Genomic DNA, 27,968 nt, shown 5'->3' on the forward strand with positions numbered 1-27,968 from the left:
ATTATTAAAAAACAGGTAATCAGAATCTAAGCAGATCTTTTACTTGGGTATTTCCCTATCTTTTTTTCACGTTTTGCTGTAACTGGTCTCTTTTGTGACGTCCAGGCAGTTATCCTCAGGCCAAAAGAACCACTGTTTTCTTTGCTGATAACTCTTTAGGTTTTCCAGATTTTTCCTGGAAATTTTATTGTTTCATTTCCATATTCCATTTTTTTGGGGACACTTGACAAGTTTTCAGCAGTCAGCCTTTAACAGAGTGATAGGGAGTGTGTCCTCATCCCCACGGCAGACTTTGGATTATGATGATGAAGAGACAGACTCTGATGAAGACATCAGGGAGACATATGGCTATGACATAAAGGTAAGTAATCCAGAGTGGTTTGTTGGCATGGAATAAATACAGAACACCTGTCTCTTATTAATCCATTTTTTTCAGAATATTTCTTGTATCTGAAGCTGTCTGTGTATATTCTGCCCTAGTGCTTGTGGCAGAAGAGGTACTACTTGATTTTTATCTGAATATCCACATTCTCTGAACTATTGTGAAGTTTTGTAATGTTTTTATGCAGAATTTCCACAGTCCTTTCCACCTTTGAATTTCAAAAGGTGCCTTTTAATGCTGAGGAAAAAGATACACTTAAAAAGGGATTTGTGTTTATAACACCCTGGAGGATGAACATTGTCTTTATGCCCCATTCAGAGATACCACGAGTCATAAATATAATATAAATATATATGAAGAGCTCTTGGAAAGTTTTTACTACAGCAGAAAGATTAGCCTTCAAAAACTGCACGCTGTGTAAGAAGTTCCTGATGCCAGAGCTTGGTTCATGTTTTCATACCTTTCTCTTCATTCAGCCCTTGTATAAAGGAAGTACATGTGTTCCATTTTGGAGTGTGGAATTTTTTGAGACAAGATGTCTGGATTGTGTTGTAAAATTAGTGTCTGGATTCAGTACAGAAATTGTAACTGCAGTTAAATTTCTGAAGTATTTTATCTAGGAAAGAATTTCCATGAGAAAAGGCAGTTGTGGAGAAAACCATGTGTTTTCAAGGTATTGAAATGTCCTTTTGAAATACATAGAGACACGGGCAGTGCCACAGTTTCTTCTTGAGCAGTGTTTTCTTTTTAGTGATAGCATCTTTAAAGGCAGAGATGACACTATCTTAAGAGACATGTAAATTCTTCTGAGGCAGATATTCTGGTTTATAGAGGGGCAGCACATTCTCCAGGTATGATGTTCTGTAATCTCCTGGTTTTGAGTGTTTTGTTTCTCAGCAGCCTGATGCAAATATGCAGATTTGTCTTACAGTACTCTGTGAAATGCCAACAAGAATGCATTGCTGTTGGGTACTACAGCTTTTAATTAATTTAGTTTTATATATAAAAGTAATTCCCAAAACTGTTCTTTGCATCAGGGGTCTTTATAAGGCATTTCTGAAGGATGTGGCATTTTCTGAGGCTGTGATAAAACATATGAAAGATGGCATATGCTTGCCAGGATCTCAGGGTTTTGCAGGAGCATAGTTTCATTTGTTTAATGATTCTGCTGTCATAATTTAAAAATCTTGTACTTAACCCTTTCATTTGGGTATTCATAATAAAAAAATTATGTTTAAGCAAAGCTGATAGAGACCAGAAATGTATTCTGTTAGGTCAACTAATATGATTGGAATAGAAGACAAATTTTCAGGCAACCAATCAAATTCTTCATGTATAAACTAGGAGACACAAGATTTAAAAAAAACCCCAAAACAAAACAAACCCCCCCCCCAAAAAAAAAACCCAAAAAACCAAAACAAAACAAAACGTATAAACTAGGAGACACAAGATTAAAAAAAAACAAAACCAAAACAAAAAAACCCAAACCCAGAGTTGCTCAGAATTTAATTAGTTCTATGCTGTTGACTTCTAAGGGTTGTTTTTTTTTCCGTTTTTGATACACAGACATGTTCCAGTGTGTTTAAAAAAAGATACAGATCATGATGCATATTAGTTCTATACTGTTGACTTTTAAGGGTTGTTTTTTTTCAGTTTTTGATACACAGACATGTTCCAGTGTGTTTAAAAAAAGATACAGATCATGATGCATCATGTATGAATTTGCTCTTGTTATGGACCCTGTAGAAATAATCCTGAATTCCTAAGGGTCTATAGACTATACTTTGAAAACCACAGTCTCTGGCTTCTCAAATGCACAGTTGTTACAGAAGTAGATATGAAAATATGATCTGTTTAATTATATTAAATGTCTTTTAATTAAAACATGGTTCTTGCTAGTAAATCTTCATTAGGAGTGCAGTAGCTAGATTTTTTGTAAGATTTGTTCCAAGCAGACACATTCACTGGTCATATCATCTGTAATTTGTTTTCATTTTCTGTGTTGTATTTTTTTCTCATTTCTTTGCACTGGTATTGTCTATGGCTGCTAATGATCATTTTTTAAACATTTAAAAATTTACATGTTAGCCCTGAACTTCCTTTAATGTAGTACAATAAGATACCCATAACAAGATATTGTTCAAGATATAAATTCTGTTTAGGTAGAAATACATTCCTCTTTTTGAGTATATTTATTTTACCTTTTCATCTGGGCAATTTAAATTTGCATTTCCCATTTGTAGTTCTGTACAGAAATCATTAGTTTGTATATCACTTTATTTTAAACATAAAACTGAAGGCCACAGAGAGAGAGATTACCATTCTTAAACTCCTTTTTTATGTCATGAAATGGCAGTGTCTTGCCCAATACCTTGAGCTGTTCAGTGTCTTACGCAACCCACTGAGCTGAGCACAGGCCAGTGCCATCATTACTCTGGTCATGGAAATATTCATGACAAGACTCTTCTTTCAGTGTTTGGTCCTAATTTAAACTGATTTAACACTGCCATAAAAGTACTGATCCAGAGCAGCATTTGATTGCCATTCTGTTGGTATTTCTTGCTGTGCTGGAATGCCCTTTTTTTTCCATACCTCTAAAATCTTAAATAATTCCTTTCTGTAGTCACTGTAATTTAGTCAGCATACCCTTGATTTATGGAAGATAAAGTCTTCATGAGCGTGCAGTTAGACTTTTCAAGCAAAATAATAAATTGTGTAGGCTAAGAAAAAGCTTCTTTTCATTATGTTGACTTCTGAGGACCATACTTGAGGTGCTTTGTGAGGAAACTTGTCAAGTGTTTTTCATGCACTAGCTGTAAATAAACTGACCTATCTCCATAGTTCCTGTGTTTATCCACCATTTGAGTAGGGACAGGATTTTTACCTTTGATCTTGGTATCTCTGATGGAGTGCTTCAGAGGAGGGCTTTAGGAGCAGCAGACTGCTCAGTGTTAGTAGAATTTACTTTGAAGTAGGTATTCTCTGGATTCAGATGTTGCATGTTTTCTGTGGGGCTTTTTCCAGGACAATGCCAGTGTGAAATCTTCCAGCAGCTTGGAGCCCAATTTGTTTTGTGATGAGGAAATCCCCATTAAATCAGAGGAGGTGGTGACACACATGTGGACTGCTCCCTCCTTCTGTGCTGAACATGCCTATTCCTCTGCTTCTAAAAGCTGCTCTCAAGGTATTTGCTTTTGTGTACATTGAAATAAAATTAAGTAGATAACCAGGATTAGCAGTCAGTGAGGGGTGGAGCTGCTCTGTTATCCACACTAGCTGTACAGGATATGTTGTCTGGAGGAATATATAGCAGAATTACATTGTAGTTAGCTTCCTGATATTTGATATATAAACCTGTGCCAATGTGTTTTGGTTGCTACTGTTTCCCACCTTAAAATGTTGTAAAAAATGTCATTTCTTTTGGTTTTGATCTCTTATCTTCATGTGGCTTTGCTTGGGGAGGTTTAGATTGGATATTAGGAAAAATTTCTTCACTGAAAGGCTGTTTGGGATTGGAGCAGGCTGCCTGGGGAAGTGGTGGAATCCTATCCCTGGAAGTGCTCAGAAGACATGTGGGTGTGCCACTTGGGGACATGGTTTACTGCTGGGCTTGGCACAGACTCAGTAACCTTAGAGGTCTTTTCCAGCCTTAAGGGTTCTGTGTCTTGGCTCCTTCTGAAAGGTTCTAGCACTCCAAGGAAGCAGCCTCGGAAGAGCCCGCTGGTGCCTCGCAGCTTGGAGCCCCCTGTGTTGGAGCTGTCACCTGGAGCAAAGGCTCAGCTGGAAGATCTGATGATGGTAGGAGATCTGCTGGAGGTGTCCCTGGATGAAACTCAGCACATCTGGCGGATTCTGCAGGCCACTCATCCGCCCTCTGAGGACAGGTTTCTTCATGTCTTGGAGGTAGGGAACTCGAAGAAATGCTCTGGTGTGGAACAAAAATCCCACCACATTCTACTGGTGGATTTTTATAAACTTGATCTTGAATAGTTGAGTGCTCAGTTGCTTGTCATATTTGTAGTAGATTACAGAAAGCAACAGAATAAGTGATCCAGAAATTCAGTTCTGGATCACTCATGCCCTAGCACTGTCCTCCACAGTTAACCATATTTAGAAGTTTTCTCAAGTAGTTCCATATGCAAACCTTATCTAAGAAGGTAACAGGTTAAGGGAGGAAACACTCCTCTTGATTGTGCCTGGAAACTGAACTAACCTGCAAAAGAGTTACAAGAAACATTTAGGAAGATGAAAAGTTACATTTACCTTATATAACATGATACTTGTATGCTACTGGACTTTGTTACTGGGGAAAACCTGTTTTGATAAACAGACAATAAGATTCATATTCTTCCTCAGAATAACATAGACGTAGCAATTTTTTAATTGATATACTGTGAAGATGTCCTGATTGCTTTGCTCAGCTGCCAGTGCATCAGGCAGGTTTATCTGCTGATTTTTGAGGTCTGATCAAAATCACTTTGCTGCATTGATGCAGAGGGCAAGCAATGTGTGCTAGAAGAGCAGCCTCTTTTGAACCTTCAACTCAGGCTGCTGGGTTGAAGAGCCAGAGTGGAACCCCTTTTTTACCATCTCTCAGCTGCAGTTGGGGTCAGTTTGGCCATGTGGATTGTGTGATGCCTTGTTGGGTTGCTGAGCTGTACAGGAAGAACATCAGATGCTGGTTCTTTCTTGGCTTTTTGGTGGGGTACAGCAATACAAGATGGAAGGTGCATGCTGTGAGCAGTGAGATTAGGTGAACATATTAGCTGGTGTCTCATTTTCTGTGTGCCATCCATACACAGTGGGTGAGAACCAGTGTTGCCAGACTGCATCAGTTACAAGTGTGGAGTGTAAAAATGCCCCTGCCTCCAAGTTCTGCTGCTTTATCACCTTTCAGCCCAAGTACTACATAAGCTTAATGCTCTTTCAGTGTAATGATTTTGGCAGAGAGTTGATTGAAAAGCAGTTTGAATGCCAGCAAATAGCAATTTATAAATAATATGCCAGACTTATATTAATAGTTAAGCAAAGCTTTTTCCCAGGGGTGTGGGGTGAGGAGTGTAGAGTGTGTGTGCATGACAACATTTTCTGGTTAACCTTTATGAATACTTGCTTGACCAGAGCAGCTCATTTTGAATTGAATATGTTCTATGTCTGTTGACACACAAAATAAGTAGATTTCTGTGTAATAATCTGGAGAGGATTTGGTTTTGGGTGGAGTAGCTATATTAAGTAATGTACAGTAAACAGTCCCTTTACTGGTTTATAATATGTTCTTAATCTATTAATAATTAAGGTTAAAATATATAGCTGCATTGACTGAAATCAAGTCAGTCCTGTTTGTACAAAGGACTACACAAGTGAATCTTTCAGGTATAAATGGGATTTGTCACTGTGAATGCTACCTGCAGGGACAGAGCTCCCAGTTTTGAGCCCCACTTGTGATCTGAATCTGTTATTTAAGAGCTCTTGATGACACCAGAATATTTACAATGCCTGCCAGTTTGGAAGCCATTCAAATAATGGATGTTGCTTTCTCTTCTTGCTTGAGTTGATGATACATTTTTAAGAATTCACCAATTACTCTTTCTTAATCTCCAAAACAGCAGTTGCTTTCTCTAGAAAATAATTACAGGCAAGACTGACCTCGGATGAAAAATAAGCATCTAACAAATGATTAATCTTCTCAACTTCTATTAAAAAAACAATGTGAGAAGGGAATTGTAATTATTGCTTATTTTGCCTTCTTACCCTTGCTGATAGTTTAGTTTTTCCACTGGGTATTTTTGGCTGATTGTACTTTGACACAGTTGATAACACTTACAAATTTTTTATAGTATGGTGAAAATGAAGCTAAGTGCTTTTTTTTTGTTTAGAATTTGTAACAGTATGTTGTTGACTAGATTTCTTCATGCCATATCAGGGTAAAAGTAGAGGTAAGTACATTTGTCAGACCACAGATCTGCAGGAAATTTGTCTGTGAGTAATACATGTATCTTTTTCTATGAAGGATGACAGCATGGATGAAAAACCCCTGAAAATGAGAGGGAGGGACTCTTCCGAGAGGAAGCGGAAACGAAAACTGGAGAGAGCAGAGCAGTTCTTTGGAGATCTGAAGCAAAAATCTAAAGAGCTGAAAAAACTGGAAAAACCCAAGAAGAAGAAGCTAAAACTCACTATGGATAAGACAAAGGAGCTGAACAAGCTGGCAAAGAAACTGGCTAAGGAAGAGGAGCGGAAGAAGAAGCGAGAGAAGGCAGTTGTGGCAAAGGTAGAGCTGGCAAAGGAGAGCACAGAGAAAAAAAGAGAGAAGAAGGTTCTGGATATTCCTTCCAAGTACGACTGGTCAGGAGCAGAAGAGTCAGATGATGAGAATGCTGTGTGTGCTGCTCAGAACTGCCAAAGGCCCTGCAAGGACAAAGTGAGTTGCCCCTTAGTTCTGTCACATGCCAAGTCAGAGCCCCTGTGCCAGGTAATATTTAAGTTGAGCAGCGTGAGAAACCAAAGTGGTGTGGTTAGAAATGAGAGACAGTTGAGTAGTACTTGGGATTTAGCAGGTTAAACTATAGGGCTTCATTACTCCCTTAATAATTAAGAGAATAAGAAAATCCTACAGTTTTTTGAAGACTCAGGAGTCTTCTTTTTGAAGACTCAAAAAAAGAGAATTTTGAGTCTTTTACTCAAAAAAGTACCTCTTTTGAAATTTTGAGTCTTATTCTTTTACTCAAAAAAGTACCTCTTTTGAAGGTACTTCTCTTCAAAAGAGAAGATGGGAAATTAGAATCTGGGAAAGGGTACTCTGTTTTGGTTGGGAAGTTCAGCTTCTTCAAGCTGTGGAATTTTCTGTTGGCTGTGTGCAACGTGCATTGGCTGATTCAAAGGATGAATTCTTTGATTCAGAAAGAAATGTTCCTGAGCATGAGTGGGATGTGTGATGTTCCTAAATGAAATAGATGTTCTGTATTTCTTGCATACACTCTGAACAGTGATGTTGCAGGCTGAGTGATCTACAAACTTCAGTGGCTCACTTTGCTTGTTGGAGATAAATAATCAGTTATTTTAGACCTGATGGGATTATTACAAAAGAAACTTGATCTACCTCTCTCTGTGGCACTGCCTGTCATGATTGTCAGCTTTTAACACAGACTGATGATCAAAAATGCTTTAAAATGTTTTTTTTTTTCTGTACTTTTGTACTTTCAACAGGTGAATGCCATACTTGTCAAAAAATGGCAGATACAGGAATGTCGTGACTGAAGCTGCAGCTGTTGATGTCCTTTACTAATCACTTAGGAAAATTTGTTCAGGAGTAGTTGGCTACAAACTGAAGTAACATCTGTATGATGATGATGTTTCTTCATTTTAAATAGGTTGCCACTACTATTGTTTTTCTGATACAGTTTTACATTCCCCTGTAAGTGGAAAGCAGAACTACAGCAGTAACAGTTTTTACAGCTGTAGAAGTGGATGCCATTAAAATGGAGAATCTGTGTTTCTTGCCCTTCCAATTGTAGTTTCTGCCCACTGACTCCAGTTAACATGTACTTTTTTCAAAGAATTACAGAAATCAAATCAGTAATCCTTTTTCCTTCCTACATTCTAACTCATTTTTTGTCTTTTCCATATTGTTCTACAGCAGGTTCAGCTCAAAGTTTGTATTGTAGCTTAAATGTTCTGACACTTAGGACTTACATTTACAAAAGCTGCTGTTTGATAATGCAGTCTAAGAGGGTGTGTTTGGAGACTCTCACCTGTGTTGAAGTAACCATCCCTGAGCATTTTAAATGTGTTTTAGCACACCTCCTTTCATCTGAGGAGAGCTGTCCTCTTCCTCAGGAGTAGTGGTGTGTTCTTGTGTTGTGGCAAGGTTTGTTGGAAGAGTTAGTTTCCATTAAACTGAAGTAGCTTGTTAAACAAGCTCTATAGGGGTATTATTTTTTGCCCCAGAGCTTTTATATTCTTGGTAGGTTTAGCAGAAGGTATTTTCTTCATAGAAGCTGTGCCTGTGTGTCCTCCCTTGTAACAGGCTGTGCTGATGTGCTCTCTTGCAGGTGGACTGGGTGCAGTGTGACGGGGGCTGCGATGAGTGGTTCCATCAGGTGTGTGTTGGGGTCTCCCCAGAGATGGCTGAGAATGAGGATTACATCTGCATAAACTGTGCAAAGAAACCCCTGCAGGGCCCCAGCAGCCCTGCCCACGCCTCGCCTCCTCCCTTCTTGCTGAGCTACAAACTACCAATGGAAGATCTCAAGGAGACAAGTTAGCAACTGCTCCGTGCCCAGAACTTGTTGGGAAATGGACCACTGGAGCCCTTCGGAAGCAGAGGGGTTCGAGGCTGATGTAGCTCCTGAGCTTCCCTTCCAAGGATGTACAGATGTGCAGCACAGCTGGTCCCTTCCTGCAGCAGGAATGGCAGGCACAGAGGCACCAGCTCTGCCTGATGAGGGGCTCCAGCCAGTGCTTTCTGACTTGAGTGTTTCCATCTCTGAGCGTGCCTGTTGCTCTCAAGGACCGAGCAAACTCGAGGCTGTCAGACACTTCAGGGTGTTAGAAGTACATGTTGGCAGTGGAGCTGGCCTGGAGCTGGTGGGCATAGGCTGGAGCTCTTAGACCTACCTGGTTATCCTGAGGAGGTGACTTTGGAAGTCTTTTGCCTCTCCATGCCAATCCAGTGTGTAGAGCAATGTCTTGGGAGAATGAAATTGCCTCCATATCCAGGCAGCTAACACTACGCTAAGGGTGGGAGCAAGTGGATGAATTTCTTTTAATTTCTCTTTTGTAGCTAAAGGGCAGAGGAGCTCATAATGGCAAAAATCAGCAAAGTTCTGTTTACCAAAAAAGAAACCCAACTCTACTCCACTAGGCAAATTTTTTTCCTCAGTGGGAAACAACTGATCTTCCTGTCCTGAGGAGGGCCAGAAATCATTGATAATTCTAGCTAGACCAGAACTTGGGAAGAGCAGAGTGCTTCCCTTTCCACAGGGATGCTCTCTCCTGTTCTAGGCTTTGCTTAGAGTTCTGCACTCCTGCACATTAAAGCTGTGTGGGGCAGGATGGAGCTGGCAAGGAGGTACAGCACCCAGGGCACAGCTTCTGAGATCTGTGCCCAGGGATGGGAAGGAAAGAAGACAGCCCACTTACCTCAGAGGTTACACTGACACGTGCTTCTGTGAAAAGTTCCACTCACAACTTTCCAGTATCACCAGGCTACAGGCATGGCCTCCTGTGATACCAGCAAGCAGTCTGCAGATCCTGTTCACAGTGCAAGCCCCTCCCTGCTGGCTTTGCTGGCTGTGTACCAGTGTACAATCAGCAACAGTTCTTGTCTGAAGTTGCCCCTGGCTTTGCCGGAGGACCAGAGGGCTTGGGGTCATCCTGGGTGACAGTTGTTTTAGTAAATCCATTTTTAAAGAAGGACTTGTTTTTACTTTTTTCTAAATGTCTCAGACTACTGACTTGTTCTATAAATAGATTATTTTTCTTTGATTTTTTTATACTTACCACTGTTAACCAGCAGCACAGACAGAGGTTCACAAAGCAAAAACCTGCCCGTGGGCTTGGGTTTTTTTACTCCATTCCTTCCTTGTAGTACAAGGAATTAGCAGTTACCTTCCCCATTCTAGCTTGACCAGCTGCCTGTGTTTAAATAGGTAAATACATTTCATGTGCTACCTTTGTATTTGGGTTTGTTCCTGCTAGTGGGGCATCTGGGCCTTAATGACTCCAGTGGATGCTGGCCTTGTGTATGTGAATGTCTGAAGTCAGCCCCTGGGCTGTCCTGTCCCCCTCTCCACTCGCTCCCTCTTGTTTCCATTCTTCTGCAGTTCTAGGAGTGTTGTAAGTAGTGTCCAGTCTTACTAGGAGCTAGATTGGGATTTAAAAAAATATTGACAAAAACAAAGGTGTGCTGTCTTTACTGTTCTGTGTCCCTTCTCTTGTTCTCTGATATTTGGAAGTTTATTTATTTGGCAGAATTATCCATCCAAAAAAAAAACCAACTCAGCTCAGGTAGACGGAACTTTTTTGTTTTCTTCTATGTGTGCCTGCTACCTGGGAAGAGGGAAGTGTGCAAAAGGAAAAGAAATAAGATGGAGCACAGAAGATCCAGAGTCTTGGGAGCTTTGAGTGCAAATTGGACACAGACTTCTAATTCCTGCTCCTTAAAGACTTAATGTGATGTCAAAAGCAAGCTGTGGTTAAGCATGTGGCTGAACGGGCACCCTGGCAAATTTAAGAGTATTATTTGTTTACTTATTTATGAAGGAGTCTATGCTTTAGATAGACATACCCTCTTTTTGCCTCCAATTACTTTTTTTTTCTTCTCAATGTACATTTAGTTTTGGTAAACTGATTTAAACAGTTGTTACTTTTCCTTCAAGCTTTAACTGACGGTACTACATAAATGTTTCCCTATATGGAGTGGATAAACTATCTGTCACAGATGTTTAATCGTTCCAGAAGTAGACTAGTACAAGATTTCTTAAAGAATCCCAGTGTTCTGTATTCTTTCCTGACTCCTAGAATTTGTGACACAACAGGGGAAATACGGTTAGCACCTCCTGTTAGCCACTGAGCATATCCTCGTGACCATTCCTGCATTCTCTGTTGTGATGAAGTCCTTGTATGTAATTACCATCAACTGGAAAAGAGATCTTGGAGTAAACCTGCATTGCATGTTCCTGTTTCTCTGTGTAGAAGGTGTGGTGGAGAGTGTTGACAGAAGCACTAGTTACAGCAAGATGGAAACAAACAGCTCTACAATGCAACTGTGGTCATTCTGCTTGTAACAAGCACAGGAAAGAGCAAACAACAGAAAGAAATGTGCAAATCATATGCAAAAGTCACGTTTTTAGTAGCTGTTTTTCATGTAGCCACGTGGAGAGCCTCTGTTCCACTGTTGGAAGGAGGTTGCCACACTTTTTTTCTGGTCACAGATGTCTCGTCTGCTTTTGGATAAGGTGTTCATGAACTGAAGACCATTATTAGCTTTACATCTTATTGTTTTAAGCTTGTTTTTTAAGAGCGTAATTCCTATCAAAGGATTGCTGATAGTATGAACTTATGAATAAATGTTAACTTTTGGAAAAACCTGCAGTTTAGTGGTTGAAAAACCTGAAGCTACAGCTGTGGTGTTGTCTCCAGATCCTAGGGGTTTGAATTTTTGTAAAAGCATACGCAGAGAAACCAGCCAAAGCCAAGATAAAAATGTTCTTACAGGTCTGCTACAGCTGTGGGAAAACTCTCTCATGCTTTGGGGACAAAATCTCAGTACACAAAAAATATTAGCTTGTGTATCTAGAAAGGTGAATGTCTTAATGCTGTAGTCTACAAAGGCTACTTGCCACTGCTGCTGTAATTTCTTTTCATGTGTCTGACACAAAAGGTCAAAGAAATTACCTGAGCTGTTGTGAGGAGCTGAAAATGGCCAGGGCTTGAGTTGTATAGCTTGTACAAACTATGTGCTTTCAGGTTTTTGTTGTAAAAAACAGGGCCTGGGATTTGGCAGCTTTGCTTGCAGAGAGATAAATGTCACTGCTGACCTTCAGTACCATTGCCTTTGGGATTTATGCTTTTGACGGATCTGGAGCTGAATGCTGGTGCAGCCTGGACCATTGGTAATGAAGACTTAAGAGTCTTCAGCAACTTAATATTGTTGATATGATGGGAATTGTCTGAAGGGATGGAACACAGTCACATGGCATAAGGTAACAGGCTGTTATATCAGCCACACTGTGAAATTTGCATTGATCTTTTCAGTTTTTAGAATCAGAGAGTAATTTAGGTTGGAGGGTACTTCTGGAGGTCATCTGGGTCAACCTCCTGACCAGAGCAGTGACAACTTTAAAAGTAGGTGAAATTTTTCAGGGTTGTGTCCAATAAAATTATGATTTTTTTCCAGGGATGAGCATTCAACGGCTTCTCTGATTTCCCATTTGGTTTTGTAGCATCTTCAGTGCAAAATTCACTTGCTGAAACGTGCCTGTTGCCAGAGTCTGGCTCTGTATTTTCTCTGATTAGCTAGTTGGAGACTGCAGGTCCTGCAGCCTTGGTTTCCAGGCTGAACAAATTCAGCTCAGGCATGGCATGAGCTGCAGCCTTCTGACAGTCTTGGTGGTCCTTGTTGCAGGTACTCAGTGTGCTGAGGAGCCCAAACTGGATGTGTTACTCTAGGTACAGCTTAAAATCCTGAATACAGGGGGGAAATGACTTCCTTTAAGCTGCTGCTCACACTTTTGCTGTGCAGCCTCCTGCAGGGCTGCCCTGTATAGCTGCAGGTACTGCTGGCTCCTTTTCATTCTGGCTACTCTTAGCCCCAGGTCTTCTGCTTTACAATTTGTCAGATAAGGGCTTAAACTTTCCATCAGCACATCACTTCAGCCAGGAAAGATCCAGCTGAATGGAGTTCCCTCCTCCTGTGTTTTGGGCTCTGCTGCTCCAGTCCTCTGCCAGCATTGTTTGATGTCATCTGAGTGTGCTCTGTACCACTACCCAGGTGGGTGAGAAAAAACACCTGAGGTACTGCACTTGCAGCTATCTCCAAAATTTTAAATTTGGGACTGCTGATGACTGCTGAAGTATTGCTGTCCACCCTATTTTTTGCTGCCATTGTAGGCTATCCATCCACTCCCCCTAAGTGTTTTTGCTGTAGGTCAGGGTAAACACCCACTGCTCCCCCTTGTCCATGGAGTTCATCACAGAAGGCAGCCAGATTGGGCCAGGATTATAGTGGTGAGTGTTACCAGTCACATTATCCCTCATGGGTGTGGATGTTGGTTTGAGGAGGATTGGTTCCATCACCTTTCTCCTCTTCATTGAATGAGCACGATGCACAGAGGGTTCATCACAGTCTGTCAAGGAAGTGATCTTCCTGTTTTTCCTAGGGTTCAGATGTTTTCCTAGGGGTGGAAAAAATTTCTTAATATCACTCCTGAAATGACTGTTACAATTGCTGTAAGAAGTCGAGTGCTGTGGTCTGCTAAAAGCAACATTTGAGGCTTACTCCAGTTAGATGCAAAGGAAAAGCAGGGAACTCCTTCACACCCTCTCCAGCTGTGCTCACTGTGTTTGGTCAAGGCAGTGGGGAGGTGCCACAAGCCCAGCCCTTATCAGCATTGCAGCCGTGCTGGCTTTGGGAGGGTGATAAATGTGTGGGGCAGCTGGAAACTGGGAGGGTGATAAATGTGTGGGGCAGCTGGAAACAGCACAGCAGGACACGGAGAGCACTGAGCTTTGGGTAATGGTGTGGCTCGGCACAAGTGAGTGTTAAGTTGTAGGTAAAGGAAATGAAAGTAGCAAGGATTTATTGAAAAATATTTGTAAGGAGCTGTGCTCTGAATGGCTTTGAAACCAAACCTCTGCTGCAGTGAGCAGTTTTAATCTGAGGTGGGGTGTTGGTGGCTTTTCAGAGGTCACTTTTTGGAGTCTGTGTATCACCCCCACACTCTCCCCAAAAAGGCATTTAAAGCCAAGTGCCAGAGGGAGCTGCTGTGGGTGTTTGTGTCCCAGGAGAGCAGCCACCTCTGCACACAAGTGCTGGGATGATGGTTGGTGTCTCTGGCCAGCCTGGCATCTGCTCTTCACGGGTGGGTGACAGGCCAGCAGAGGGAAGGGCTGCATCCTTTGGCTCAGCCCCCAGCAAAGGGTGAGGCTCTCACTCCCCAGGGAAAGGAGGAGCTTGGTGCTGTTGTGCCGTGACAGGAGCAGTGCAGCCACACAAGTCCATGCTGTGAATTTGAGAAACAGCTGAGGCTTTAGTGGGATGTGGAATGAGTGCCACAGTGTTTACTTCTGTCAGCTAATGGTGTAGCTTTTCACTTCATACAGCTGGAAATGTAGTTAATCTGGACATTGTCAGAGATTGGTAGTGCTACATCCCATTAATTCCTTTCCTGGTAGTTTCTTAGGCAGGAGGTAGGTGCTTTAGCTTTGCCTAGAAACATTCCTGGGAGAGACTGGCTGCTGAGAACGCCTGGTGGAGAAGTGGAGTCACTGGCAGCACCCTGCTGATGCTGAAGGACCAGCCCCAGATGAGTGGGATGGTGCTGCTGCTCTCACCTGCTGCCAGAAGGGGAGGCTGGACACGTGTAACCCCTTTCCAGGTTTGTATCTCACTGGTAAGGTTTGAGCACAGCCCACTTCCTCACTTTCTGGGCCTTACCACCTACCACGGCACTGGTTTCCTCTGGCTTCTGCTGCAAATAGTCTTGGAATGGTCAGACTCTGGGATTTAGGGCACTTAGAGAGTACACAAGCTGAACAAATAAATAATGGAAGAGTGCACAGCTACAGGAAAAGTTCATAATTTACAGGATTTTTTTTCTTGCTGAGTAATGTGATTCTAGGAAGATGATGGGTCAGCTCCTGTTTGGAGCAGAAAGTGGGCACGACTTTTGTGTAACTCCTGTTTACAGAGTGTGCAGAGCCTGCTGCTGGACAAGCAACACCTGAGATTTCTGAAGAAAGGAGCTCACTCTGCTTTGCCCGAAGCAGCAGCTGCTCCATGTCCCTGTTTCTCAGCTCTGGTGATCTCACAGGAAAATGATTGTTTCTTGTGCTTTTTGCTTTCATCCCCCAGGGCCTTTCCATTACACCTTGGGCTGTCCCTGTTCTCAGGAAAGTGAGGCCAAAAGAAATCAGCACAAACTCCCTTTGCAGATTTTGTTTTGCTCCTCCCAAGCTGTTTTTCCTTTGCAGCAGGGGAGGTCTCACTTCTCACCCTCTTAGGGCTGCCTGGCTCCCTGCACAGGAGCTGTGTGACTGCAGACTGTCCACTGGCATCACCAGGACCAGACCTGGGCAGCAATACAGCTGCTGTTTCCTGGTTTGTTGTGTGAATCCACAGCTTCTGTTCTAGCCCTAGGGGGTGTGCAGTTCAAACCTTGTAGTAGGAACCTCAAGGTAAATCAGAGTATCAAAGACCAATCTCCTTTTTCCTCTACATTCCAGTTATGGTGAAAACCAAAACTAAAACTTCCACTGGCTCCACATGTTTTCAATTAATTCTCCCATTTGAACACATCACCATGTCTTCTTTTTTTTTCTTATTTCCTTCCCTGATCACCATGAAAGCTCTGTGTTTGAAACCACATTCCCAACATTTGTCAGATGATTGGCAAGCAGTGCCTGACCCTCTGTGTTGGCTTTCAGAGACCAGGAATGAAGTGTCCTTGTCACAAAGAGCTGTGATGCTGTGAGCCTCTCTGGCTGGAGGGAAGTAATGGATGTCCATGGTGGAAATACTTGTGTTTGGGTGTATTTCTCCATGTGCCCTCTGGATCTGGTCAGCCCCCTGAGCATCACTGTTTGAATTCATGGTGGCAAAAGGGTGCCGTGGCTTGGAGTTTGATAGTCAAAAATGGCAAAGAGTGAAGCTCCTGAGCAGCAGCAGCTGCCCTTTTGGTCCCCCAAAAGGGCTCTCAAGCCACCTTCTCTTTTAGTGTGGGTGTAGAGTCAGCCCAAGCAGACCAAATCCTTGTGCCTCTGCTAAACCCTCTGTGCCTCGTGCCTGGGCACCCATTCCCTGCTCCACTGCCACAGCTCTGATTTTTGGAAGCTGGAAATACTGAACTTCAATTTTATTTCTTTTTTGACCATTTTTTGAATGCCCAAGTTTTCACTTTGTCGACTTTCGCATAGAAAACCTGTTTCTTGAGAAATTTCTTAAGACCTCTCACTCTGTCAACCAATGAGTATTGGATTCCTCCCTGAATGGAAACTTTGTGTTCTGAGTTGTTACCAGCCCAGTAGCCATGAATTACGAAGTCTTTTTTTTTTTTCTTTTAGAGTGTTCAAGTATGAACAGATGCTCTGAGGTCACTGCCCAAATCTTGCTTGTTTAAAAGCAGATTATGGGCTTTCTCTCAGGAATCAGTTAAGCACAGCCCTGTCTAACCCCTGAGAAAAGTTTTCCCTTTTTCCTGCCAGAACATTTCCCTTGCAGACAGAAAGGATGCAGGGACATGCAAATCCCTGCCCTGTCAAAGGCTTTGATGTCATTCTTCCTGCAGGCAGGTGCTTCCAGACTTGCCTCAAAGGAGTGGGATGTGCAGAACATAAGGAAAGACCACAAGTGGTCCCAATATACAGCTCCCTTTCCATCCCTCAGTTTACCCTGCACCTAATCAATCTGCTCATCCTATGCCTCTCACAGCACTGCTGCAATTAGGATTTCCTTTGGTAAACGGTTCTTGATGTGAAAATGTCCTCCACTTGTTTTCTTGACTGCACCTTCAAACTGGTGAGTTTTAATTTCTTGATGCAACTATCAACTTTCACATCAGGAGGCCCATGACTAGATTTTGGAAGAGCAGCAACTTCTGCCCTCTCCCTAAAATGTGTTCAGGCTCTATTCCCACAGTTACCCTGCGAGGGTTTGTTCAGGTTGCTGGTAAAGTGGGAATAGAAAAAAGACCTGAGAACTGGTGGTACCTCATGGAGTTGATTTGGAAGCAGTTATTCACTAGGGAGGCTGTCTCTGAAGGAGGTTGTTTGAGAGCCTGCTGCAGGATCTGTCCTGCAGGAACTGCAGGTTTTGGATTTTTGCTTCTGCTACTGTAGTTTCAAAATCTGTTGCCTTTCTGGGATGGAATTCAGTGGCTCAAGCAGGAGTCAATCCTTGTGCTTACCTTGGCTTCTTTCTCTGCTGAGCAGTCTCCAGGTTCCTGTAATGTGCCAGCCAGTGCCAGCCTCTATTTATCCCCTTTCTGTGCATATTTGTGACAATTTTGCTCACTACAGCCTTGGCTGCTTTTAGCTAAACATTTTCAGGCCAGCAGCAGGGTGGTTGTCAGATGGAGGAAATGCATCGTATTTGCTCTGGCCTTTGGTTCCCAGATGATAAAATGGCAAATTGTGTTCCTGAGAGGTGGATCACAAGATTGCATTGCCCCAACACACGTGGAGGCAGTTTGTCCTGAGTGACACAGGAGCAGAGGGGGGCACAGTTGCTCTCAGTGCTCAGCAAAGGCCAGATGTGGCTGATGGTTTTTCGTGTTGGGAACGCAGCAGCAGTAGTGCCCAGGCCATTCTCCTGAAAAGACTTTGGTGGTTTGGGCCATAATTAATTTTAAAGTAGATTTAAAAGGGGATACAACACAAGAGGTTGTGCTTGTCTCCCTGTAAACATTTCTCTCTCCTCCTCATTCCTCTAAGTAGGTGCCTTTTGTATCCTTCCTCTTTTTTAGGTTTGAACTATCTTCCCAGGTGGCTGGAGGTGGCTTGGTGCTTTGGAGGAGAGAAATCCAACACTTATTCCCTGCTCAGCTGGACATTGATGTGAAGCAAGACCAGACCTGGGAGTAGGTTCTGTAGCTGTTACCAGAGCATGAAGTATCAGCAGTCCTGGGGTGGGCTGGGGCCAGTTCTTGTGCACATCTGTCCCACACAAAGTCAAAGGACCATATTATCTCTGGAGGCTTTTGTTCCACATTTGCTTTCTTTGGGCTGTAAGCTCTTCCCTGCTAGCACAGCCACAGCTGCTGGTGGAAGACTGGGATCAAGCTGAAGGCAGAAATCTTGGCAAATGTCCTAAGGTAAAGAGAAAGACAGGAGCAAAACACAGCATGAATCAATAGCCTTTAGGATGTTCCAGCACTGACAGTGACCCCCCCTTGGTGCACAGCTCTTGCTCTTCTCCAAAATGGGTGTTGGGGAGAAGTGCAGGAGCAAAACACAGCATGAATTAATAGCCTTTAAGATGTTCCAGCACTGACAGTGACCCCCCTTGGTGCACAGCTCTTGCTCTTCTCCAAAATGGGTGTTGGGGAGAAGTGTCTAAGCCAGCTGTGCCCCAGCTGCACATCTGGTACAGCTGCTCAGTGCTTGGCAGCCTGCCTGGATCTGGAGGCTGCTGCAGGACTGCTCTGGAGGCTCTGGAGCTCCAGCAGGGACTGTCCCACTAAACGATGGGTGACAGCCAGGCTGCCTGGGATGGGGCTGGAGCAGTGTGGCCGCTCTGGGATGGGGCTGGGAGCGCTGTGGCTGCTCTGGCTCAGAGGATGTTCCTGACTAGGCAGCCTCTCATTTCACACCCTTTTCAGGGGATGCCACTGAAAGGACCACCTTGTGCCATCCTGGGGGTTGGCAGGAGAGTGGTGCTTGTGGGGCAGGTGCCAGCACTTGTGGCACTGGGAGGTGCAGCTTGAGTCATTCCAGGTGGCACACACTGCTTCTAAAGCTCTTACCTGGTCTTCTCCTCATTCGTATATGTGTGTGTATCTACCCAAATAATTTTGAATGGTGTTGCTGTGGTAGAGCTCTGGATCAAGTTGTTTTCCTGTTACTACAGCATGCATATTACCTAGGTTTGTTCCTTTTTAATATATTTTTTAAAGATCCACATTTTTCCATTTCTCTTATTTGTTTCTTGCAAACCTGCTTGGTAAAGCTTTGTTTCTGACTGTCCCTATTCTTCCCCTTGCCTTAGATACAATTACACTCAAATCCTTAGACACTGAGATTTCACTCTTAGTAGTTTTCCCTTTAAATTTTTCATTGCCTTTAATGGGTCGATTGAAGTCCCTCTCAGTTTCTTTGCCCTCTACCATTTCAAAAATATGTATTGAAAATATTTTATTTTCTGTAGTCTTAACTGTTCCTTTGTGGCAGTTTTGTTCCCTCTATTTTCTGTAAAAAAATTTCTAAAAATATATCAATATTTCAAGTAACATCTCCCAGAACAACATAAATTTTTTCTTAGTTCACTCCAGAATATGTATAAAGTGATGCTTTCCTTTAAACATGCTTTGCTCAGGATTTTCCAGCTTGCTTTTGCACTTGTAGATTTAATATCCCCCCTCGCTGCTTATGTTTACACTGAACATTTGTTTTCATTTTCGGGTTATTGTTGCATTCAGCGTGGTCTTATCACATGGGGTGCAAGTCAAATAGTCTGTAATTGATTGCACATTTTCCTCTCATAGTCTATTAGCTCCTGCCAATTAACTTGTTGTCTTGTTGATAGGATTATTGCTATCTGAATGCTGCAGTAATTGTGCTTACTGAGGGGTATTCATGCAGTGCTGCTGACGAATGCAATCGTTTGAAATTGAAAATATAGTTTGAAAATCTATGGAAATATTTCCTTAATCTCCTCTCTCCTCACACCAATCTGTTGCACGAGGCAAGATATTATTTGTCTTCACTGTTGTTTTTAATCTCTGCATTCTTACAGTATTTAACAGCTGCACTAATCACTGTGAGACGGTTTCTGCACAAAATGGGATGTTTTCTGGTTCTCACCATATTGCATAATTTCTCTTCTGGAAGAGGAATTATGGGAAAACCATCTTCCCTGGTTTTCAAGAATCACTGATTTGCGGAGTGGAGATGTTTTATTTGGACCACCGTGTTTAGTTGCTGTGGAAGAGGAGCAGCTCTGGGTGGATTTGCCAGTTTCCTTTCCTTTCCAAACAATATTCTGTGGTAATGGCCACAGGTACCATGTTTAATTAATTATGCTCAATGGGAGGAAAAGGTATTTAAATTTTCAATGTCGTCAAAGGACATTAGTTGTTACACTGTGAGATGTAGTGCATAACATATTCATCTTCTCTGTCTTCCTTTTTCCTGGACCTTTGTTGTCACCCTCTTTTCAACCAAGGCATCTGATCCTGAAGTGAGGATTGTTGAGTATTTAAATTTATTTTACATCTGAATTTTTCATCAAATGACGTTAGTAGTTACACTGTGAGATGTAGTGCATAACATATTCATCTTCTCTGTCTTCGTTTTTCCTGGACCTTTGTTGTCACCCTCTTTTCAACCAAGGCATCTGATCCTGAAGTGAGGATTGTTGCATATTTGGTCACTCCTTGGTTGAATTCATTCCTTACCTCTCCCTGCCTCTCTTCCATTTCTGTTTCTCCTGCAGGAGGTCTGGTGTGTGTGGATTTACCACGGATCCACGTGGTGAAACCACAGTTCTTGCTGGCTCTTTCTCGTTGTTCTGCCTTCTCAGACTGCCTGTACACATTTTGCTGCTGCTTTACACACCTCACACAGGGACACTGACCCCAAAATTGTTATTTTCTTCCCTGTTCTCTCTTGCCTCGGATATTTTAAAACTTCATCTCACCTACATCCTTGGACCATCACAGCCGTAAGATATCCACCATGGATATGTCACAGCTCATTTCACAGCTGCGTGTGCCTAACTGGGGCTGGTTGTCTCCTTGCTATGAAACTTTTCATCCCCTTCTTGGTTGTCTGTTCCCACTGCAGCTTCCAGAGCGGTGTCCTGGGATGGGGCAGCGCTGCTTCTGGAAAAGACCAGCGGCAGAGATCCCTGTGCGTGAGGGCAGGGAGTTTGCCACCTGCCAGATTTCTGAATGGGGCTGCTCGGGGCCCTTAGCACGAAGCAGCAGAGCTCTTGGCCGAGTTCATTTCCAGCCCTGCTGCCTGCCACTGCCCTGGAAACTGCGGGTCAGGCTGCGATGCGGGACCTTGCCCCGCGCCCACCACCTCCCCGCTAAGGAGCAGCGAATTCACTGGGAATTCTGTCTCTTACCTCTTCCCAGGCGGTCTGGGCTCCCTCGGGCAGCGCTGCAAAGGCACCTGTGAGCGATGGTCCCCCCCTTTCCCGAGGGACACAGGGGCGGAGCAGAGCGGGGCCGGCCCGGGACGGAGCAGCGGGAGCGCTCCTCGCAGGCGGGGGCAACGCGCCCCTTCGCCCCGGCCATGAAATCAGTCATGTGTAGGTTTTTGTCCAGCCCTGGGGGGTGGGGGAAGGAATGTGGGTTGGGCGAAGTCTAGGATTACACCACCGCTGGATTTTTTTTTTTTTTTCCTTCCCCTTTCCACACTTTAAATAGCCGGCACCTTTCCGTCCTGCCTTCGCCTCTCGCGTCGCCCGCGCCCCGACAGCGCCGTCCGCAAGGTAACACCTCTGTCCCCGCAAGGTAACACCTCTGTCCCCTCTGCTTCTGCCCTGCTCCCCCTGTGCCCCTCGCCCTGCCGGGGCTGGGAGGCCACGGAGCCTTTTCTGCCTGTTTAATAATTTTCTAGCGTGGCGGGGTCCTCCCAGTCCCTCCTTTCGGCCGCTGTCAAACGCTTGCCAGGGTTTCTTAGCCCTCTTCGTGTCCCCAGGTGTTTTATGGAGGGACTCAGCAGGGGGAGAGGCTGAAAGGGCTGGTTTGCCCTTTTTCAGCTCTCCCCGGATAGGAGAGTGCCTTTTCTCGCCCTCCCGGCGAGGGAGCTGCGGGCAGGGATGAATAAATGCCAGCGCCAGGCTGGGGCTGGGGGAGCACGCTCTGCAGGGCATGGAGTAAGCTCGAGGAATTTGCCCTCCTTGGCACGAGGTCCTCAGCAACCCCAGCTTTGACAGTGGGGATTGGTAAGAACCACAATCCTCACCCTTTCTGCTGCAGGACTTGGCAGCCAGCGGGGCATCCTGCCTGGGAGGAACAGGCACAACCCTCCGTGATCCTTCCCCTTGGAGGTACCTCGGGAAAGGTGGGACAGTGAGGTGGTGCCCACCTGCTCTCTGCTGCTCTTCTCTTAGCACAGATGTACTTAGAGATGGTGCCGAAGGATCTGAGAGCAGTGCTGTGGGGAGCTTTGCAGGAAATGGGCAGATGTTTGGAAGGGCAGACATTGAGAAAGGCAGGATCCCAGATGCCAATGATTTCTGCATGCTTTATCCTGCTGTTAGAAGGACAGCACCATTCTGAAAATCACCTTTTCATGTAGCCTTGAAGATTGTCAGCAGCAGTTGCTGCCATCAAAAGGATAAACTTGCTTTCCTATCATTTGAGTTTGTTCTCTTCGTGTGTCTAGGACTTCTGTGTGCTTTGTGGCATCCATCACATGGTCTGTAAAACCAGGCCAAGGCAACAGAAGAGAAGAGAGACCCTTATAAAATACCTTGTCAAGTATTTGTCCTGCTGTCATCCCCCTCCAGCCCTAAGTATGTTTCCCACACCTGACACAGCAGGAGCTCCAGCCTGGGTCTTCTGTGTAACACTGGGCTAAGAGGATGGGCTTCCAGAGGCAGGACTGTTCTGAGATGTGGCAGTTTAAAATAATGAAACTAATAGTGGCTTTCAAGGACTCGTTTTGAACTCATTAGTGAAAATGCATGTGCAGTCTTAGCACCAGCAGGAATCTGTAGGAGGAGAAAGGGAAGAACAGTCGGAGATGTGTGTGTGCATGTCCTTGCCCCTCTCTTGCCTCCCAGGCTCCAAATTTCTGCATCTTTGTGCTGAATGTACTGAAGGAAACTCTTTTTGAAGGTGGGATGGATTACAGAGTCCCCGGCGCTGTCAGCAATGGTGAAATGGTGCCCACACACCCTGGCGTGGAAAAGGAGAAGGAGGAAGAAGAGGAGGAGGAGCAGACACTGGAGCGTGGTCAGTGGAACAACAAGCTGGAGTACGTCCTGTCTGTGGCTGGGGAGATCATTGGCCTGGGAAATGTCTGGCGCTTCCCCTACCTCTGCTACAAGAACGGGGGAGGTAAGAGCAGCCAGGGCCACCTGGTCCCCAGCACCTTGTCTCCATCACCCCTCCCAGCTCCTCAGCTGTGCACAATCATCAGTCTGAAGAGAAGGTGCCCACCTGCCAGCGTGGTACTGCCATCTGGGACCCCACCAGGGGCTTGTCTTGAACCCAGTGGGACATGGACAACAGTGGCAATGTCGCAGGGTTTCTGATTTCTGTGGCTGTGTTTCCCTGAGATGAATGGAGCTCTGGTGAAGTGGGTGGCTGTATGCAGAGGGAGGGCTGGAAGGGCAGGGACAGAGCTCAGCTTTCTGAGCTGTGTGTCACATCAGGCATCCTGTGCAAGGGTCCTGGTGGGAGAGCAGGGAGTGTCTGAGAGGCCACGGGACCCCAGTGTCTTTGCAGGCTCTGTGAGAGGAGCTCAGGGATTTCTCAAGAACTCCCAGGAGCTATTGAACACAGCTTTTTCTCCTGTGTGTGTCCTTGGAGGGCTGGCCCCTGGGTCCCAGTGCTGCTCAGGCTGTGCTCAGCCATCCACCCCCAGGCCAGGCTGTGCCGTGCCTTGGCTCGCTGTGCAGGTGGAGGGTTGCTGCAGGCTTCCACAGTTTGTGGCTGCCTTTTAAAGGAGAAAAGTATAAAAAATGAAAACACCAAGTTTTTCTCAGCTTTGGCTCAGGGACGTGTGGAGAGAGGGAGCTGCTCTCTGATTAGTTGCTAATTGGGCTCTCCAGAAGGGGACAGGGGAAGTGGTGCTTGGCTGGGAGCTGGCAGGGAGTGAGCACTGAGGACCCGGGGCTGAAATCCCCTGGCCTGAGCCTGCAGTAGTCTCATGGGCCTCACTAAACTGCTTTCATCCCAGTGGCATAAAAGAGGATTAAACACTGTTTAGCTACTTTCACGATGTGCTTTCTCCAGTGCTTGTTTCTTTTCACCAGGTGATCTTTTTCCCTGTTGAAAAAGGAGAATTTTTCTGCATGTTCTTTTTCTGTGGGAAATGCTTCTTGGCTGCTTATTGAGCTGTGTCTGGTCCCATTGCTGCGATTTTCCTTGGGCTCTATTCCATTGATGGGAGCAGGACCTGGAATCCTGTCCAGGCACCCCTTGCCCTGGGTGCCAGGGGAGAGCTCAGGGAGGGCTTTGGGGAGAGGGCAGCTCCCGTGTGAGCAGCAGAGGCAAGACTCAAAGGGACTTCTCAGCCTTTTTCCCCTGGAGAAATGGGCCTGAAGCAAAGTCCTGTGAAGCCCTAGAGGCTGTGAGGAATTTGAAGTCCCAGGCAGATTTTTCATCTCCAGCCCCCTTTCCATGAGATTAGGGCAAGGATGGTGCATGAGACTGTGCGTGGTGAGGAAAGAGCTTCTGTAAGGTTTCTCCTGGGGCACAGCAGTGTGATGAGGTGGTGCAGGACACAAGGCTCCCTCCTGCCTCATGGAACCCAGCCTACTGCAGACAGCACTGCATCAAAACCCTTGTAATAACACCTCAAGTTGAATTTTAAAAGTTCCCAGAGGTTTTGCCTTACACTCCTTTAGAAATGCTGGTCCAGGCACTTGCTTCTCCCATTCTTCTACAAAGGTGCAGGGCCTTTATGTAATTTCCAGCCCCAGGTCAATCCCAGCCAGCCTGCAACCATTAACTCTTGTGCCAGCACTGCCATCAGTCTGAGGTGGCTCTGCCCTGCTGGATGAGTCTCTCTCCCTCCTGAGCTGTGTGCAGGCAGTGGTGATTACTGCTGGCAGCTCTTGCTTTGCCTAAATATGAGCCTCTTCAAGAAAAGGTATCTGCAAAATCTGGGTTATTTAAAGAGCCAGTCACCCTTTCTTTAGGGATATTTTCACATAACAAAGGAAGAGTAGTCCCTTACATATTTAATGCTCAATGCATGATACCAAAGCCCTACATAGCAGAGAAAAACAGCAAAGAAAAGCAAAAAATTGTTCTTTGTGTGCTTGTTTGCTCTTGCTTTCCCCTGCAGGGGCAGGGCCAGGCCCTGCTGATTGGGAAATAGCAGGGAAGCCTGTCTGGTGGTGTGGCTGCCAGCACTGCACCCCTTCCCCAGCTCCCCACTGCTGAAAATGAGATGGGGAGGGCACTGGGGATGGTTACAGAGTAATTTCTACCCGTGTCCCCTGCTCTGCCAGTTGATGGGGGCAATTTGAAGAACACAGACACCAACAGAAAGAAAGGTCTTATTTGACTATGAATATAAAGGCAACACAAAAGTGAAATGATACATTCAATAAAACTACACATTTGGCTTTAGCAACAAGCAAAGGTAATGCACCTAATCATTGCTAGAAGAAAGGATAGGATTGAGAAAGATACATCACCAATTGCTTGAATACTTGTACCATCATCCGGAGTCCCCAATCACTGGGGAGCCCTGTTTCCTAACAAGAACCTGGAGAACCCTTCCCAGCAATTGGGAAAACCCTGCACGGTGTGTCCACCTGTAGCTGAGGTATCCAAATTTGTCCTGAAAGTGGGTTCAGCATTTTTAGGCCCAAATCAGTAAGTCAAAGTGACTTGATAATGTTTTTAGCACAGAAACACCTGGATCTGATGGCACATGACCCAACCAGCAGGGACCAGGGTTTGGCCAGAGCTCAGGCCTCAGCTGGGAGAGTTTTCCTCTAAAATACCCTACAAACAAGCTTCTGCTCATGGCAGTTGGGAAAGTTGCTTAAATGATACATTTCTTGCAGATAACTACACAAGGTTATACAGAGCTAGCATGAATGTGTTTATCATATATTTTTAGCTAAATAACACTGATGGTGTTAATCACACAGTGCCCAGGGTTCATCCTCTAAGTCAGCTCTCACTGAGGTCTGCTGCTCAGCACCCCAATCTCCTCATTTGGGATGTGAAGGGATTAGGGCAGATTGCAGAGAAAATCTCTACAAATTTTTCCTTCTCTCCATCATAATTCTGTGCTATTTCACAGCCTGCATGTCAGGACCCTCCTGAAATCTTCCTGAAACTCGAGATAACCACAGGTTAGGGGACAGGCCAGGCTGCAAATAAGGGAAAACTGGGCTGGGAAGTTTGACTTGCTGCCTCAGAGACCTCTCCTGGAGTTTAGTTAAATACAAACTTTTATATGACAAGAATCTTTCTTGGAAACAGACTGGATTTTTATGATGATATGATTTTGTGCAAGTTGGGAGTTGAGAGGATGGCATTACGACAACCATTTCCTTTTGCCTTCACCAATTTTTGTTTGCAGCACATGGGCAGATGTGCATTGTTCCTGCAGGGCTGCCAGGTATCACAGAATCACTGAGATTAGAAAAGGCCTCCAAGATCATGGAGCCAAACCATTAATCCAGCACCCCTTTCAGCTCCTCTTTGTCCACAGGGAGCTGCCAAGGTGCCTTCCCTGTCTGTTTTGCTCACTCATATTTTTTTGCACGAAGAGGGGGCTGTGGCTCTGTACCTGGCTGGGATGAGCACAGGGTGGGAATCCCAGCCAGTCCCCAAAGTGCCCCTTCCCTTTCCCAGCCCCTGCATGCTAGCTAAGCTTCTTAATGAAATCTCCTGGGTTTTGAGTTCTCTTGTGCACCAGGATTGTGATTTCCCATACAGCCCCACTGAGCTGAGCCCAAAGCCAGTCAGCATCCCCCAGGCAGGGAAACCACAATCAGTGCCTGGCTGGGTTGCCACCTCGGACCCTGCATGCCCTCTGAGCCCACCCCAGCCAAGATGCTGCTCTCTGCTTGAGTCTGCCTCTCTCCTGACCTGTGTCCCTGCCTTGGAGCTCAGCCTGAGCAGCTCCAGTGGCACAGGATGTGTGAGTGGCACATGATGTGCATGCACCATCTTGTGGGGCTGTCTCCTGTGCTCTGTGGGGTAAAGGCCATTACTACAATTAACATTAGCCTGGGGTAATGAGAAGCCTGAAGCATTTAATCTCTTCCTGCCTGTTCCATGACAGGGCTGGATCAGGAGGGCAGCCCTGGCTGCTGCTGTGAGGTGCATGCTTTCCTTCACTACTTACTCTTTGTATGTCTGCTGCTTTTTGCCAAGCAAATAACTGAGCAACCCCAAAAACTGGGCAAAATTCTCAGTCTCCATGTGCTCCTCAGAGGCACTACTTGCTCTTCCTTTGCATGGCTGCTGCTTTTTGCCAAGCAAATGACTTGACTTTGAGCAACCCCAAAAACTGGGCAAAATTCTCAGTCTCCATGTGCTCCTCAGAGCCTTGGTATTGGCATCCATGGGTTTGTCAGCTTATTCAGTCACAATAATCAATGTGAAAGGAGCCACCAACCTGATTAAAAGTTGGAATGTCTTTACAGCAGTGTTCTTCTATATTTCCATACAGCTATTCAAAACTTTCTTCTCCATTCTTTGTACATATTGAATTATTCATGTAATCACATCACTCCAGAAGATGAAATGTGAGGAAAATTTTTTTCCCCTGGCATCCTGTCTGTGATCATCCAATCTCCACAAGCACCATCCCTCCAAGGCTGTCCCACAGGAGGAACCTGCTTGGTGACTGCTAGAGACAGCCTGACCTCTGTCCCCTCATGGGGCTTATTTTTCTATCTGCCAGGTGCCTTCTTCATCCCCTACCTCATCTTCCTCTTCACCTGTGGGATCCCCCTGTTCTTCCTGGAGACGGCGCTGGGGCAGTACACGAGCCAGGGAGGGGTGACAGCCTGGCGCAGGATCTGCCCCCTCTTTGAAGGTGAGTGGAGGGGTCTGGGAGGGCACGGGGAGCTGGGGACACCCTGGGGCCCTGAGGGCACGAGCAGAGATGTGTTTTGTCACAGCCTGGGTTATGCACCTCCACACATCCTCTTCCTGAGAGAGCCGCTGGCTGTCACCTTTGGGTCACCTTCACCAAACAGTTCTCACTGTTACATTGCATCCCAGTTTCCTTCTTCATGGCCACAGCTTTGGCAAGGAGCTTTGTGCCCAAATCAAGGTTTTCCTCTAAGAGGTTGTCATGGTTTGGCCCTAGCACAATGCCAGGGCCCCCATGAAGGGCAGACCTTTCCAGAAAACATTTCCGGGCCAAACCACGACAGAGGTGAATGGGGAAAATGCTTCTGGTGATTATAAGGAACGCAAAGCATGCTGCTTTTTTTCTTTTTTAAGTTGACGCTCTGTCACCTCTGTGAGTTTGCAGGTCGTGTAAAACC

At 45.1% G+C, this 27,968-nt stretch overlaps 2 protein-coding genes across 13 annotated transcripts in view; both read left to right on the forward strand.

Moving 5' to 3' along the window:
* KDM5A (lysine demethylase 5A) overlaps positions 1-10,376 on the forward strand; it is a 48,289-nt gene extending 37,913 nt beyond the window's left edge. The window contains exons 24-28 of the mRNA XM_039708190.1: positions 218-361; positions 3,407-3,566; positions 4,065-4,285; positions 6,393-6,803; positions 8,434-10,376. Of these exons, the coding sequence (XP_039564124.1) occupies positions 218-361; positions 3,407-3,566; positions 4,065-4,285; positions 6,393-6,803; positions 8,434-8,646 (1,149 nt within the window). The 3' untranslated portion in view covers positions 8,647-10,376. The remainder of the gene's footprint in view (positions 1-217; positions 362-3,406; positions 3,567-4,064; positions 4,286-6,392; positions 6,804-8,433) is intronic.
* A 1,239-nt stretch (positions 10,377-11,615) lies between these two features.
* LOC120501645 (sodium- and chloride-dependent GABA transporter 2) overlaps positions 11,616-27,968 on the forward strand; it is a 39,689-nt gene continuing 23,336 nt past the window's right edge. For 2 of the 12 annotated variants that reach the window (XM_039708192.1, XM_039708196.1), the window contains exons 1-5: positions 20,037-20,803; positions 20,899-21,074; positions 21,193-21,257; positions 22,612-22,833; positions 27,377-27,511. In XM_039708192.1, the coding sequence (XP_039564126.1) occupies positions 20,495-20,803; positions 20,899-21,074; positions 21,193-21,257; positions 22,612-22,833; positions 27,377-27,511 (907 nt within the window). In that variant the 5' untranslated portion in view covers positions 20,037-20,494. Of the gene's footprint in view, positions 14,482-17,565; positions 17,914-20,036; positions 20,804-20,890; positions 21,075-21,192; positions 21,280-22,156; positions 22,834-27,376; positions 27,512-27,968 lie in introns of those variants that run through there. The other 10 variants (XM_039708193.1, XM_039708194.1, XM_039708195.1 and 7 more) reach the window with 10 other exon arrangements.

This window comes from Passer montanus, unplaced genomic scaffold (genome assembly GCF_014805655.1).
Source record: "Passer montanus isolate IOZ18808 unplaced genomic scaffold, ASM1480565v1 scaffold20, whole genome shotgun sequence".
Lineage (NCBI taxonomy): Eukaryota > Metazoa > Chordata > Aves > Passeriformes > Passeridae > Passer > Passer montanus.